Raw genomic sequence first — 15,241 nt, 5'->3', positions numbered from 1 at the left:
TTAAAAAGTAGGGACAAGCCAAGGTCAAGGCCAACCCCAAACCCAGTTTAATAATCCCGTAGGAGCCTTGTGCTGTGGGGCTCACCCCGGGGGACCCTCAGGTGGGGCTGGGGGCTGGGGGCAGAGTTTCCTCAACGCGTCTGACCTTGACCTCTCGTTTCCAAGGAGTACCCCAGGGAACCCTGTTTGGGAAATGCTCACTTAAGGCGCTGTCCTGATGGACGCAGGGCTCCCTCCCAGGAGTTGCCTAGTTCTCAGGGCCACCTCGGCCACCGCAGGGACGCTAAAAATGCTTAGGGCTGAGGAGGTGCCAGGAACAGGCCCCTCTGCCGCTCAGTGGCGGGTGGGTACCCCTTCCCCAGCCCCGGGGCCTCCTGCTCCCCGTCTGCCTCTCCTTCTTTGCTACCCTGGGAGGAAAGCCGCTGTGGCTCCCGTAGGGGACCTGGGACCTGGTCCTGACCCAAGGCGCTGAACTCTGGGCTGTGTTCTCATGGCTCCTAAAGGGGCACATCCGTCCTCCGTGTCCCCCAGGAACTGTGCTTTGGGATAGAGCCCGGGGTGGCACCTGGGACCTGGTGAGGCTCCTGGGGGCCTAGGGGTCAGCACCCCGCCCCCGCGCAGGGCAGGGCGTGCAGGACGGCGCTGGGGGTGGCCAGGAAGGGGCATGGGGAGCGTTCGGGGCTGATGGCCTTTGATGCCCACAGAAGTGACCAGGGCCAGCCTCCATGGAGACTCAGTCGCTGGGGGAGACGCTGCTGCACGCGCAGGGACCTTCGGGGGGACCTGCTGGCCCCGGGGCCTCCCGGGCGGGGGAGAAGGGCCCCTCGGGCTGCCCTGGGCCCTCGCTGGCTGCCAGGGTCCCCTGGGCCTGAGCCGGGCGCAGCTCCGCGGGGGCCTCTGGCCTCTCTGCAGGGACCTCCTGGGCCACCACGGCCACCTGCAGGCTGCCGGCCTCCGCCCCGGGCTCGCTCTCCCCCGGCCCGGCCCCCTCCCCGCTGCCCGGGGCCGCCCTGGCGGGGGACTTGAGGTTCTGGGTGGCCGCCAGGATGTCCGCCCGCAGCTGCTGGGAGGAGTCCAGGGCCTCCTCGGGCCGGCCGTCGGGGGCCCGGTCGGGGACCTCGCTGAAGCCCCGGGGGCCGCCGGCGCGGTCGCTCTGGTCCACGTACTTCTTCCTGGGGAAGGACGAGGGGTAGTAGGCGGTGGCCTTGTGCTTCTGGCGGGTGATGAGCGCGGCGCAGACGATGAAGAGGAGCAGGAAGGTCAGCGAGCCCACCACGGCCAGCAGCATGGCGTACTGCCGGAAGAAGTCCGCGATGCCCTCCAGGAGGCTGGTGGGAGGCGGCCGGCCCCCGCGGGCTGTGGGCCCGGGTCCCGCAGCAGACGTGGCGCTGGGGGCTGGGGCCTGGGGTGGAGGGAGGCTCGGGGAGGAGGCTGAGGAGCCCTCGGCCTCCCCGCTGCCCGCCACGTCCTCCAGGAAGGCGGCCGACAGGGACACCGAGTGGGCCACCGCGGGCAGCGGCCTCAGGAGCAGCAGCAGACACAGGAGGAGGCTGGGGGCCGCTGAGGAGGCCATGTTGGCCCTGGGACCTGCAGGGGAAGGAGGAAGGAAAGGGGTCAGGGCGCGACTCCAGGCCCTGGGGACTGCAGGGCCCGCAAGTCACCGTCCTCCCCGGGGCCTGCACAAGGGACCTGGCTGATCACATGAGGGAGACGCCCTTCTGGGGTCAGGGCTGAGTCTTCCGGACAGCAGCATCCTTAGGGTTAGCACCATATCTGGTATACAGTAAGTGCTCAATAAAGGTACTCAAACGATGTGGTGAATTAATAACTTGCACTTCATGGCTGGCTAGGTGCCGGGTGCTTATTGCTAAGTCACTTCCAGGAACTTCTCACAGGATCCTGCCGAGTCCTAGTGGGGGAGGTACTTATGGTCAACCCCATTTCCCAGGTGAGGAAACTGAGGCCCGGAGGGACTGGGGTCTGGATCCAGGCGTGCAGGAGAAGTGATGGGGTGGGCCGAGGGACTCCCCTGCCCAGGGCCACCTCGAGCCCCCCAGGACCCGGGTGCCCTGGGGCTCATCCCTGGGCAGAGTGGCTCTGCAGCCTCATGCTGGCAGCTCAGCCAGAGTCTTCCTCACCCTCCGGCCCTAGCTCCTCCTCCTTCTCTAGAAGGTTCTGTTTGGAAGCCTCTGGGTCTCTAAGCTCTGCAGGAGGCTGGACGCTGGGTCACCCACTGCCCCTCACCAGAGGCTCCAGCAGGGCTGGAGGGCCCTAGGGGACCCCCCGGGCCTGAGACAAAGCTGGAGCCCCGCCCGCCCGCCCGCCCGCCCCATGGCCACCACTCGATGGGAACCAGATGAGCGGGCCTCCCTCCCACTGCTGCTCCCGGCTGAACCCCCAGACCCTGGCCCAGACAGCCCGACTGATTAATGCATTCCTCATGCCGCGGAGGGGCCGCTTCCTAGGGCAGGACTCCCAGCCCCTGGGAGCGGGGCCTGGCTTCAGGCAAACCCGAGACCCCAGGCCTTCCCACCAGTGGGCAGCGCAGGTCCAGGATCCCATCTGAGGGCCTCTCTTGGGAAAAAGAGGCCCAGAGAGGGTAAGGGGCGGACCTGAGCCCACACAGCAGGACTGCTGTCCCCACAGACACCAAAACCACGTAGTGCACCCAAGTCCCTTCCATGAGGGGACACAGTGCTCCCACGGGGCCTGCCCACCTCCTCCCACACCCTTTAGAATCCCCCATGACTGTCCGTCCCTGAGCCCCTGGGAACGCCATCTACATAGACTGGATTGTTTCAAATCCTGTGTTGGTGTTTGTTGGTTTTTTGTTTTGTTTTAATATTTTCCATCTGCGGTTGGTTGGATCCACAGCTGGAGGACCAAGGACACCCAGGCCATGGCCCTGACATAAATCTGGTCAAACCAGCTCAGATGGCATAGATAATAATGCAATAAATAATGCCAATGATTCCAGTTATTAGAAAAAGCAAAACCTCTCTCTCTCTTTTTTTTTTTTTTTTTTCCTGCAGTGCCGGGGACGGAGCGGGGCCTCCCGCAAAAACTCTGACCCTAGCCAGTCCTGACCTCAGGACCCCTGTAAAACAGCTGGTGGCCCCAAGTCCACCCTACAGAAGCCACTTCACTGGGTTCCAGCAGAACAATGACTTGTCCTAGGACACAGAGACCCACCCAGGGTCACACAGTGTTGGGGCTGGGATTCGGACCTTCCTCTGTCCCACCCGCTGGGGCACACCCGCTCTGCCCCAGGAACCTACCTGGGAAGTGTCACTTCCCAACCGGGCTGAGGAGTGGAGCTGCTCAGCAGGCCACCAGGAGCCCCCCTCCCTGCGCTGGCCAGCGGAGGTCCCTCCAGGCCCCCGAGCCTGGGGATCTTCATCCTACCAGCCCCCTCCGTCCCTCCCACCTCCCTCAAGCCCCTTTAAGAGGAGAGACCTTTAAAGGTGCCAAGCTTCTCGCTGCAGAGGGTGCTGTGACCACGGGTGGCTGAGCACCCAGGAAGTCCCCAGGCAGCCCCTAACTGAGGCCGAGGACATCAGCTGGGAGACCTGCTGGTCAGGGGTGGCCATCTGGCTCTGTGGTGTCCAGCCTCTGGCCTCGCTCTCCCCATCTGTAAATGGGTGGAGCCTCACAGAGCTGTCAGGACGGGTGAGAGAACACTCTTACAGCGCCTGGCCCCGGGTGGCTGATCACCCAGGAAAGGTGGAATTCAGGAGTAGAGTGCTCCAGGAGCAGCCGGCACTTCCCCTTCTCCTGCCTACACAGGACTGTCTTCTCCTGAAGCGGGCATTTGCTCAGGGTCTCTGCCACACAGGAAAGACCCAACTTTTGTTTTTAACACCATTAAGTGAGATTTCCTCAGCTGTGGCCACAGAGGAATGCAGAACCAAAGACACAGACGCACATTCACGCACATGCGCACACAGGCAGCAGCCAGACAGAGGAAAGGCTGGCTCCCCCCCACCCCACCCCCCAGCCTTGGAGCTAGGCGCAGAGGACAAGGAGGGAGGCCACAAAACTATCCTGGCTCTCAAAGGCTGGGGACTCGGGCTCTCAGTGTCTACCTCAACTCCTCCAGCTCTCTAATAACGGGGACAGCAAAGGGTGAAGCCGGCAGCTCTGCCGGAGACGCTGTGTGACCCTGGGTGGGTCCCCTGCCCTCTCTGGGCCTTGATTTCTGGTCTGTGGAATGGAAGAACTGGCCCGGATGGCTCTGAAATGGGCTCTGCCCACCAGCTGCCCCTCATCTCCTGGGAACCTGGGCCTACCCTCGTGGGTCCTGCTTATTGGGGACTCAGAATCTCAGGCCGTTAGGAGCTGGGCTCAGGCCCAACGCCTCTCCTTTCACCTAAGAGGAAACCTGGGCCCAGGCTCTGGCAGTGACCTCCCCAGGGAGGCACAGCAAGTCAGGGCCAAGACCTGGACAGAGAGGCAGCTCAGAAGACCGAGGAGGCAGTGCCCAGCTGTGTGACCCGGGCCCAGGCAGGTCACCTCTCTGGGCTGCAGTTTCCACCTGTGTGCAGTGGGGATAAGGCACCTAGCAGTGCCTGTCACGCAGTAGGTGTCAGCAAGCGGGTGCCACAAGACTGTCCAGGTCCCCCCACTTGGGGACCCTCTCACCCAGACTTAGCTGTTTTAAAACAAGGAGAGGATCCACTCGTGGACGCGGATGTGCCCTGGGCCTGGGGACCCCGAGACTTGAGGCCGAGGGGCTGCTGCCACCCCACCCCCACCCAGACGCCGGTGGCCCAGGGGGAGGGGCGGCCCTCGGAAACCTGGCTTCAATTAGTGGCCCTGGGGGGGGTCGGGCTGAAGCACCAAGTCCCTTCCGTCCAGGGCCAGCCGAGGACAAGGACCTGGACCCCGCAGAGGGGACACCTGGAAGGGAAAGGGGGCGCACAGCAGCGGGGACACAGGACGCGGCCACGCAGCCCAGACACAACCCAGACGCTCAGGGGAGTCCCCAGGGCTCCCGGCCGGGCCACAGGGCCCCCGCACCATGCTGGGCCCCGCAGGACTGTCCCCACCACCCCTACTGGCCCGATCCTGGTCGCCACCCCCGGGGACACCCCAGGCCCCGTTCCCTGGCCATCCTTGCGACCCGCCGGGCGCCCCCGCGACCTCAGAGCCCAGATGCGCCCCGCGGGGCAGGCGCCCGGCCACCACCCGACAGCCGGCCGCTGATGGGGACCCGCCGGCCCAGGACCCGCAGGACGCCCCCCGCGCTCACCGTCCCACGGCCTGGCGCTCCGCTCCGCCGCCGCGTCGCCTCCGCCTCCGGCTGGCCGCGGGCAGCTTGGTTTCATTAGGAGGTTGGGGTGGGGACAGGGAGGGGCGGGGCCGCCGCGGGCCACACACGGCCCACCCCGCCCGGGCTCAGGGAGGCCAGCGGCGCCTTCCCCGACGGACGGATGGACAGACAGACAGACGGACAGGCAGCACTGCCCCCCAACTGAGAGCGGGTCCAGCTGTCCCCAGCTCCCAGGGCCCAGGGCAGGAGTCAGCAGACCCCCTCCTGGATCCCAGCTGGGACTCGGATGGCAGACCCCATGGCCCAGGTGGGGAGCCAGGCCCGCCACCTGCTCAGGGCTGGCCCGTCCTCTCTCCAGGCCTCAGTTTCCCCGTCACAGGGCTTGGGAGGGGACCCCCTGAGCTCCCTCTGACCCTGACCTTCTGGAAACTGTGACCTCACAACACCCCAATGGGGGTAGCTTGAGCAGGAGTTCTGGACCCGCTTCACGGAGGGGAGCGAGAGGCCAGGTGAGTTCAAATGGTCACCAGGGCCCTGGACCAGGACATCCGCTGACCTGAGCTCGCAGTCCCTGCAGGCAGCCATCCATTCCCGCACTCCCACCCAGCTCAGCACACCACCCGCAGGGCGCCAGGCCCTGCACCCCCGGGGTCCGAGGATCAGACACAATCCAGCCCTGCGGGGGGGCCCCCCTGGCACCCAGACCCCCACCTGCTGGTCACAGGAGAATCTTCCCGTGAACAGCTTTCTCTCTTTCCCGCCTCACCCTCCTGAGTTGTTGGGATGACAGTCGAGCGCCACCGTGCCCAGCATGAATTGTCTCACAAAACAGAAGGGGCTGTGCAGGAGGCCAGGGGCCAGACCAAGTGCTTGGGGACTCCAGGCAGAGAGGCTGGTCCATGGGGACATTGTCCCAGATGACCTCCCTGTGAGCAAGCAGACCTGAGCTAATGGAGACCCTGAAGGGCAGTCCCTGGGGACCGTCCACCTAGGGACAGGCACTCACTGGTGGGCACGCTGGCTCCCAGACACAAGTAGAGGCCCTGTCCTGCCTCCCTCTGCCTGGTTAGAAGGCCATCAGACCCAGCAACACACGCACACGCAGATGTACTCACACACACACACATACACACACATGCACTTACACACGCGCACACACGCGCACATGCACATGCAGATGTACTCACACACACACATGCACTTACACACACGCACACACGCGCACATGCACATGCAGATGTACTCACACACACACACATGCACATGCAGATGTACTCACACACACACATGCACTTACACACGCGCACACAGATGCGTGCACACATACGCGTGTCCCCCATACATGGCTCACCCAGTCACGCTCACCACATACACACATGCGCACACAGGAAAAGACATGCACACCCCGCCCCCAACAATTTGGGGACAGACCAGCAACCTCTGTCGAAAGGAGCCTCATGTCCCCACCTGGCTCAAGCACCAACTGTGGGCAGCTGCACAAATTGCCGACCCATGTCCCTGCCCGTCTCTGAGTTGCAGCTAAATGTGGGGTCAGGCTGGACACTCGCCACCCGCCGGCCAGCCCTCAGGCTCCAACCCAGAAACACTCTAAATTTCATTCATTCTACAAATATTTCTTGAGCCCTTGCTCTGCACCCAGCCTACAATCAGGCCCTGGGAGACAGTGACGAGCCAGGAGCTCACAGAACAGGTGGGGGACCTGTGACAAGCACATAAACAAACAGATGAATCTCTAATTGCACACTGGGCTTCGAGTCGGGAGGGGTAGCTCAGGGCCGGGGAGCCCTTGCCAAGGCGGTTGCTGTGATCTCAGGCCTCAGGGAGGCCTCCAGAAGGAGGTGACCGTCCAGCTGCCCTCGGTGAAGAGGAGGTATATAGGAACACAAAGATGCAGGAGGGTTTCCGGCAGAAAGACGGCATATGCAAAGGGCCTGAGGTGCATGGAAGGCCACACCTTCAGGGCAGCTCCTAAAGATCACTGTCCTGCTCGAGTCCCTGAGCCAGTTCCGCAGACGGTTCTTCAGGAGTCTTGCCCGCTTTGTGCGCTCTCCTGACCCCGGCGGGGAGCATCATGCAATCGGGGCTCCATTAAAGCTTGATGACAGAGAATGGCCCTGTGACTTCCACGTCGCTTTGCCCAGCGAACACAGAGGGGTCATTCCAGCCGTGCCTCGGCCATCCCAGGAGTCTCACGGTCTGTGTTCCTGGTTCTGGGGCACGTGGGGGCCCGGCCTGGTCACTACCCGGGGCCTGGTCATTCCCGGGGCCTGCACCACCGTGGCTCCCAGGGGCGCGGCGGCCTGTGGCCCGGAGCGGGCTGGACCGCTGTCCTACAACCTGTCATTTCCGAGGCCTAGGACAGCGCCAGGCCCTCTGCCCAGCCCAGAAGCCACTGTGGGACCCCACCCTGTCCCCACTGTGCAGCGAGCAGCAGCCCAAGCCTGCGAGGCAGCCTGCTGGGAGTGCCCACCCCGGCTTGGGGCCCTGCCAGGACCCTCCCGAGCTGAGCCTGCGGCTACCCAGCCCACCACAGCCCCGCTCCGCCCCGGAGGGCCCAGGGCCACCTCTAATTACACAGCGCCCGAGGCCACCGCGACCTGCCCTCTGAGCAAAAATAGCCGGAGCCTTTCAAGTGGCTCGAGAGGCCTGGCCCGGTCACAGCGCAGGCCTGGCCCTCAGAGGGACTCTGCTGGGGTGGCCTGCCTCCCACTTGGCACCACCTCCAGGAAGCCCTCAGGAGCCCCAGGGAGGGAGCCAGGCAGCCCCCCCATGCCCCCGCAGCCCTGGGCTCCCCACCTGAGGCCGGGGCACCTGGCTGGCCTCTCATGGCCTCTGTGTCTCGAGACGGAGCCTCTCAGGACAGAACCTTTCCAGCGTCCCCAGCGCCTGGGCCCAGGGTGCAGTAGGTGCTCAGTAAGTGCCACCCCTGGCTGCCGGGCAACCTGGCCACGGCACAGGGTGGGGGAGTGGACGGAGGCCAGGAGGCCGGGACGGACTGGGATACGCTGACCCTCGTGGCCTTGTCCCTGGGTCCCCGTGACGGATATTTCCTGGGCACCTGCTCTGCACCATCTGGCAAGGACACTGGAGAATGAGGGGACAAGATACCAGGCCCTGCCTCGGGGGCCACTGTTAGGGGGGACAGAGGGGAACAAGCCAACCAGCCCACAGGGAGGACCACCCAACACGGCGGACTGCCGTCAGGGGAGAAGAGGGTGAAACAGGACAGCTTGGACGAGGGCAGGGGCAGGGGCAGCTATTTCTGCAACTGTGGACAGGAGCAGCCTCTCCGGAAAGGAACCGGAACAGACAGCAGCGGGATAAGGGGAGGCAGGGGTGCAAAGGTGGATGAGGAGCTCCCCGGCCAAGGGTGCAGTATGTGCAAAGGCCCTGGGGCAGGGAAGGGCTTCGCCGGAGACCTCCTCCAGGGAAGTAAGACTGGGCGCTGACCGGTTCTCACCTGTAAATTGGGGCCCTTACCTTAGCTCCAGACTCGGCCTCTCACACACTACGTGACCCGAGCTTCAGTTTCCCAGTCTAGAAGGGGAAGGGTCAGAGGAGACTCCTCCGCACGCTGATGTCACTTTGGAAAACGCGTTGGTGGCTTTTATAAAGTCCCCCCTACCCTTCCCGTCTGACTCCAGCGTCTCGCTCCTCAAGAGAAGGGAAAGCACGCATCCCCACCCAAACAGACCTGTCCCTCGTGGCTTTAGTCCCAATATCCCCGAACCCAAAACAGCCCACTCAGCCATCGGCAGGGGGACGGACGGAGGTCCCCGCATCCTCAAGGTGGCCCACGACCAGCGACCAGCGTGGGAAGGTCAGACGTGGCTGAGTCCCACTCGCACTGAGGGTGGACACGTCCATTTCCCCCAAGTTCTCCAACAAAGGCCAAGCTTAGCGAGGGGCTCGGAAGTCAGAAGAGTAGTGACCCTTGGGGGTGCCAGCTGGGGAGGGGCACAAGGAACCTTCTGGTACTAGAAGCACGTGATGTCCAGACCCGGGTTGTGTCCTGGGGATGTACACATGAGGGGAACGGAGCTGTTCACTTCAGACTTGTGCCCCTCACCTAGTTTATGACTCAATTAAAAGTTTACAAGATTCGGAGGCTGAGGCAGGAGGATCACAAATTCGAGGCCAGCCTCAGCAACTTAGCAAGACCCAAGACCCTGTCCCCAAATAAGACAATAAAAGGGCGAGGGATGTGGCTGAGTGGTTAAGCCCAGGTTTAAAAAAAAAAAAAATTTAAAAAGAGCCCTGCATCCTCCTGTCTTGGGGGCGCACCCACGGGCTGAGTGTCAGCATCTTGGAGCTTCCTGGGGCCCTGGTGGCCCGGTCGGCTGCACTCTCCCTGGTAAACATTCACATTCCTCAGGGTGGTGTGAGGAAGCCAGACATGTAAACAGCCGGCGCCACACTGCAGACCTGGCCTCAGTTTCCCTCTGCCCACTGCCCTGGGCCGCACAAGCCCCGGAGCCCCCCTCCCCTGCTGTAGAAAGGAACAGGGTTGGAAACCAGGGCCCTGCAGCCTCTGAGCAGGGAGAGGCCGGCCCAGAGCGAGAAGTGGGGAGCACTTGGGGCTACACTTCAGGGACCCCAAGTTACCAGACTCTCAGGAAGCCATCTTGCAGGTCCCCTGCTTCCCACTGTGACCCTCCCACTCGGCCTCCTTCTTCCCCTGGCCTCCCCTCCCTCCCTCTCTCCTCTCTCAATTTCCAAACACTTACTCAGCCCTCAGCAGGGACCAGACGCTTTCCAGGCACTGGGACAAGGCAGAGCACAGCCCAGATAGAGACGCCCATCCTGTGACCCTTCGCTCTAGTGAGAGCATACGACTTGTAAAAAAGAAAAAAGGTCACTTAGGCCAGGCACGGCGCATGCCTGTCATCCCAGCGGCTCAGGAGGCTGAGGCAGGAGGATCCCGAGTTCAAAGCCAGCCTCAGCAAAAGTGAGGCGCTAAGCACTCAGTGAGACCCTGTCTCTACATAAAATACAAAATAGGGCTGGGGATGGGGCTCAGGGGTCGAGTGCCCCTGGGTTCAATCCCTGGTACCCCCCCCCAAAAAAATAAGGTCAATTAGCAGGGTTGGACTGTGACACACACCTCTAATCCCTGCTACTTCATCTCAAGTTCAAGGCCAGCCTGGGTAATTTAGCAAAGGTTCTGTTTTAAAACTAAAATAAGGACAGGGGATGTAGCACATTGGCAGAGCATTTGCCCCCCAGGTGCAAGGCCCTGGATTCAGTTCTCCCAGGCTGAGGATGAGGACGGGTTTGCTGGATGGCACCTCTGTGGTTCTGTGGCTGGTGCTGAGCAGGGTGGATGGGGCAGCAGGCAAGGCGCGACCTTGGGGCAGATTGAGAAGCAGGCAGTGAGCGAGTCAGCGAGCTGACTAGAGGACAAGGCTTCTGGACAGAAGCAAGAGCAGTGCAAAGGTCCTGGGGCAAGCAGAGCCTGGCATTTTCCCCGAATGGACAAGGGACTGGTGTCTCTGAAACTGAGTGAGCCAGGGGGATGCAGACAGATGTGAGGTCACAGGCACCAAGCGGAAGGGCTCTGCAGGAATCTGTAGGGGGCGCCAGCTTTGACTATGAGTGAAGGGCAGCTGACCACTGTTCCCATGCCCCCTCCTCCTGACAGCTGCCAGCCTTCTTCCCCCCCCTGGGCCCAGAAATGCCCCGGCAACAGCCTCACAGAGAGGGTCTTCCCAAGACCCAGCCCCCACCAACAGGTGGACACAGGCCACGTGGCAGTGGGAGCAAGAAAGTAAATGGTCACCATGAGCCAAGAGCTTCAGGGAGGGATCTTTGCACTCTGCAGGGTGGCCCTCGGGAGTGGACCACTCTGGACCTCGGTCTCCTCATCTGTAACAGGAGGATCATAGCGACAGGCACTTGTCTGGGGTCTTGGGAGGCGCAGTGAGCCCAGCATTCAGAGAACACAGCCAGGAGCTCCCCACCCAGGGACACGGGGCTGGGACTCCCCCTCCCCAGCCCAGGGACCGTCCTGCGGTGGGCACACGGCCGGGGTCGCCTGGCCCTGGGCGGTGCGTGTGGCGGCCGACCTCCCGGGCTGACCCGACCTCCGCGAGGACCAGGACCACGACGTGACGATGCCGGTGGGGGAGGGGCCGGCAGCTGGGGACATCTGGTTTGAATCGTCGCCTGGCGCGGGCGGCCGCCGCGGAATGTGTGAGCTATTTTAGGCCAAAAGACGGAGCCGGCGGGCGGGGCCGGGCTGCGGGGACCTGGAGCCTCCGCGGAGTCCCGATGGCCGCCCCTCCCCCGCTGGGACCCCTCGCAGGGTGGCCGCTACCCGGAGCCCAGGAGCGGGCAGGCCCCTGTCCCTGCAGCCCCGGGGGAGAAACGCCTGTCCCCACTTCGCAGGTGACGAAGGCGGGAGCCGGCAGCCGCCAGGAGCCCAGCGCAGGGTCCCTAAGCGCCACCAGGCTCCCGGCGACGGTGCCTGCGACCTGCCGCCACCATCCGCCCCGGCCTCCTTTCCTGCAGCCTCCTGCTTTGCCTCGGCCTCCTGCAGAGCCTCCTGCCTAGTTCCTCCACCCCACAGAGGGTGACTTTCAAGCTGAGACTTAAAGAATCGGAAGATGCCAGGGTGGAGGCTGGGAAGCGGCTGGGGGCAGGGACCACAGGTGCAAAGGCCCTGGGGCAGGAACACCTGAGGCTCCAGGATGGAGGGGAGGTGACAGGAGCGTCCTTCTCTCATCCAAGATGCATGTCCCTAGATGAGACAGGGCTTGGAACAGGGCGGGGTTGGGGCCCAGAAGCTTCGCTTGGCAGGATGAGGGCTTCCCCCTGTCCCACATACACGTGTGTGTCCTGTGATTTGCTGAGGAGCTGCTGAACCTCTGGGGAATCAAAGCCTGTGCCTCTTGGGGGCTCAGAGGCTGGACACAAGGCCACCCCACAGGGTCTCCAGAAAGACCTAGGGCAGCTCAGAACCGGGCCGAGGCTGGCCGGCAGCTCACCTGTGGGTTTGGGGCCTGTGGAAGGAGACTGTGTCTGCGCCACCTTGTGTCCAGGTCCTGACAAAGGCCTCTTTCCTGCCCAGAGCAGCAATACCTGTGTCTCAGGAGCAGCTCACCAGCCATTTTCTGGTCCTGCCAGGCCCGGGCACGCGGGTGCCCACGGACAAAGCAGGGCCAGCCAGGGTGACAGCCTTCCGGCCACGGGGAGGCTACTGAACAACCGAGTTCATGGTGACACAGAAGCACCTCGGGGTTTCCAGGAACCTCTGGGAAGGGGGCTCTGTGGACCCCATGGCCCAGTGGGCCCCTCGGAGCGGGGCCTCTCCACCTGGGCACAGGTGACACTCGAGTCCAAGTCCCCGCTGGCTGAACTCAAAGACTCTGAACAAGTCGGGTGATTCCTTGTGGGATTTTTTCTGCACTTGATTCACTGAGCACTTACTTTCTGCCAAGGCCTGGCGCCCAGAGCTCCCCCGCCCGTCCCCCTCAGCCTCCTCGTGCCCCCGGGAAGCAGTGCCATTGCCACCCCATTTCACAGATGAGGAGACCGAGGCCCGGAGTTCACTTCACACGGCAGCGAAGGCCCATTTGGGTTATTTCAGCCTCAGTTGTGGGGATGCTCCCCTGAGTGGGCCCAGGGCTGCCGTCCCTTCTTTACGCCCGATGGGGGGACAGCTGCCCAGCACCAGGACCCAGCGGGCCCCAAAGGCAAGTCACCGTGGCTGCCCAGACACACACCCGTCGTGTGTAGGGACGGCGTGTGGGAGGGAACCTGAAGGGGTGGTCGCACCCCAACAGCCCAGCGGTGGGGGGCTGCCTGCGTCCAACCCTCACAAGACGTCAAGGTCAACCAGGTTCAGAGGTCGGTCCTCTGTTAACCGCCTCCCTCAGGACAGAGGAGGCCTGGGGTCCCCACCCCCCTTGTCAACCACTGCCCAGAGCTGCTCCCTGTCCCGTGAGCGTCCCTACAGGGAGCAGCTACAGTGGGGAAGCAGGCCCATGGGGTGGCCGGGTGCCCACGGCCCTGCAGGGTGCCGTCCAGGGCTGCGGGGGCTGGGCCTCTGCTCCCACAGAACTGCCTCCTCTGTGCCCTGTGGGCGTCACAGACCAGCAGTACCCGGGGCAGGGCCAGAGCCACCCAGAGCTCAGCAGCGTCCAGGGCTGGCCTTCCCGCCCCAGTCCTGGCTCTGCGTCCCTTGGTCCTGGGACGACCTGCCCCACTCCAGCCCCCAGCGTCCCCACGCTCTGAGTACAGACACCTGGCCTTCTCCTGGGGGACATGCATGCCCCATGCCCTCTCCCGACTGTGAGGTGTCGCCAGGCCTGTCCTGCTCACGTGGCCCTGCGGGTGCCTGGCACTCCGCAATGACCCGCTGCTTGGTCACGCGGCCGATAAGGATGGGGTGTGGGGGAGCAGCTGGGTGACCCCGCAGCTGGCAGCCCGGCTGGTGGGAGATGAGGGTGGTGGCCGGGCACCCGCCTGCTCCCCACGTCCCGTCTCCCCTCCTCCTTCTCCGCCAGCAGATCTGCGGTTCCCAGAGGTACACAAGCCGGCGCCCGGGGCTCAGTTTCCCCAGCAAGAACCGGGCATTTGCCGCACCCACATCGTGGGGCCCTCGTGAGGCCTGAATGAGATGACACGGAGCGCGTTTGGCAAGGGGCAGGACGGGCAGCGAGAGGTGGTGACTGTCTGCCCAGGGGCTGCCCCTCTGTCCCCGCCCAGCTCTGCTGTCCCTGCTCTCTGCTGCTGGGCTGGGCCCTGGCCCCCTCCCAAGTACCAATGCCCTTTCTCAGCCTCAAGAAGACACGAAGGGTGACTAAGGGGGGACTTCCAGGGCCCAGGAAAGGTCGGCGGGGGTGACTTTGGGGCGTGGGATTCCCCCAGAACCCCACTGGGATCTTAAGGGGGCGTGACATCGCGGTGAGGGTGGTTTTCAGACTGGGGAAGGTGACGTCATCTCTCTGAGCCTCCAGGTTTTCTCTTCTGTAAAATGGACACAAGTACAGCCTTCGCAGGCTCGTGTGTGTGGGTTCAGGGGTGTTGGTGACAAGAGCCAGCCCTGTCTGCCTGGAAGCCACATAGCTACTTTTCCGTCTGTTGTTTAATAAATACTTTACATTAAAACCCCAGGTCAGCAGGGTGCTGTGGCCCACGCCGGTCATCCCAGCAACCCCGGAGGCCGGGGCAGGAGGATCTCAAGGTGAAGGCCAGTCTCATCAATCAACAGGACCCTGTCTTAAAAAATAAAATGGGCTGGGGATGCAGCTCAGAAGTGCAGTTCCCCTGGTTCAAACCCCAGTAACCCCCCCCCCAAAAATGAATTAAATAGAAACCAAGGTCATGGGGCTGGAGATGCAGCTCAGTGGTAGAGCACTTGCCTAGCATGAGCCAGACCCAGGTTCCATCCCCAGTTCTACACACACACACCAAGGCCATCAGTGCTCAAAACACCACTTCCTACACATTTCGCTACATCCTGATATCATCTGTGATCTCAAGGTTATTGACATCTTGTTCTCTGCTATTTAGTATTTGGTGGCTCAAAACTGGCCCTGAGGTATTTCCACGGAGGAGTATGCAAACCCTACGAACCAGGGCTTTTTCCCTCCGGGGAGCCCTCTGTCAGCGGTCAGCAGGCAGCGCCCCGGGGTCTGGGGCACCGCCCTGGGTCAGGACCTCTCCTTCCTCCTCCAAGACCAGGCAGAAGCAGCGCCAGGTTTCAACGGCGCTGGGGGCTGGTGGCGGGCGCCCCCTGGTGGCGGTTTGGAGCACCCACAGCAAGGCTGGATTCAATCCCGCACCTCGTTGAGCAGAGGTGGGAATCCAAATGGAGAGCTGGGAAGGGTCAGCTGCCCTGGTCCCACAGAGAAGGAAAGCCACACCTGCGCAGTCACACCGCATCCTCAAGGAAAGAAGCCCTCAGGGAAGGGAAGCCTGCAGAAGGACCCCTTGAGGAGACCC

The 15,241-nt window shown here is 63.2% G+C and overlaps 1 protein-coding gene across 1 annotated transcript; it reads right to left on the bottom strand.

Annotated features, from left to right (window-relative positions):
* Positions 1-250: 250 nt before the first annotated feature.
* Positions 251-5,295, bottom strand: Tmem119 (transmembrane protein 119). The gene is made up of 2 exons (XM_077105239.1): positions 5,252-5,295; positions 251-1,587 (listed from the first exon to the last, which is right to left on the bottom strand). The coding sequence occupies exon 2, from the start codon at positions 1,571-1,573 to the stop codon at positions 734-736; it is 840 nt and encodes a 279-aa protein (XP_076961354.1). The 5' UTR covers positions 1,574-1,587; positions 5,252-5,295; the 3' UTR covers positions 251-733.
* Positions 5,296-15,241: the final 9,946 nt, after the last annotated feature.

This window comes from Callospermophilus lateralis, chromosome 1, assembly GCF_048772815.1.
Source record: "Callospermophilus lateralis isolate mCalLat2 chromosome 1, mCalLat2.hap1, whole genome shotgun sequence".
NCBI lineage: Eukaryota > Metazoa > Chordata > Mammalia > Rodentia > Sciuridae > Callospermophilus > Callospermophilus lateralis.
This window is presented reverse-complemented; position numbering and strand designations above follow the sequence as displayed.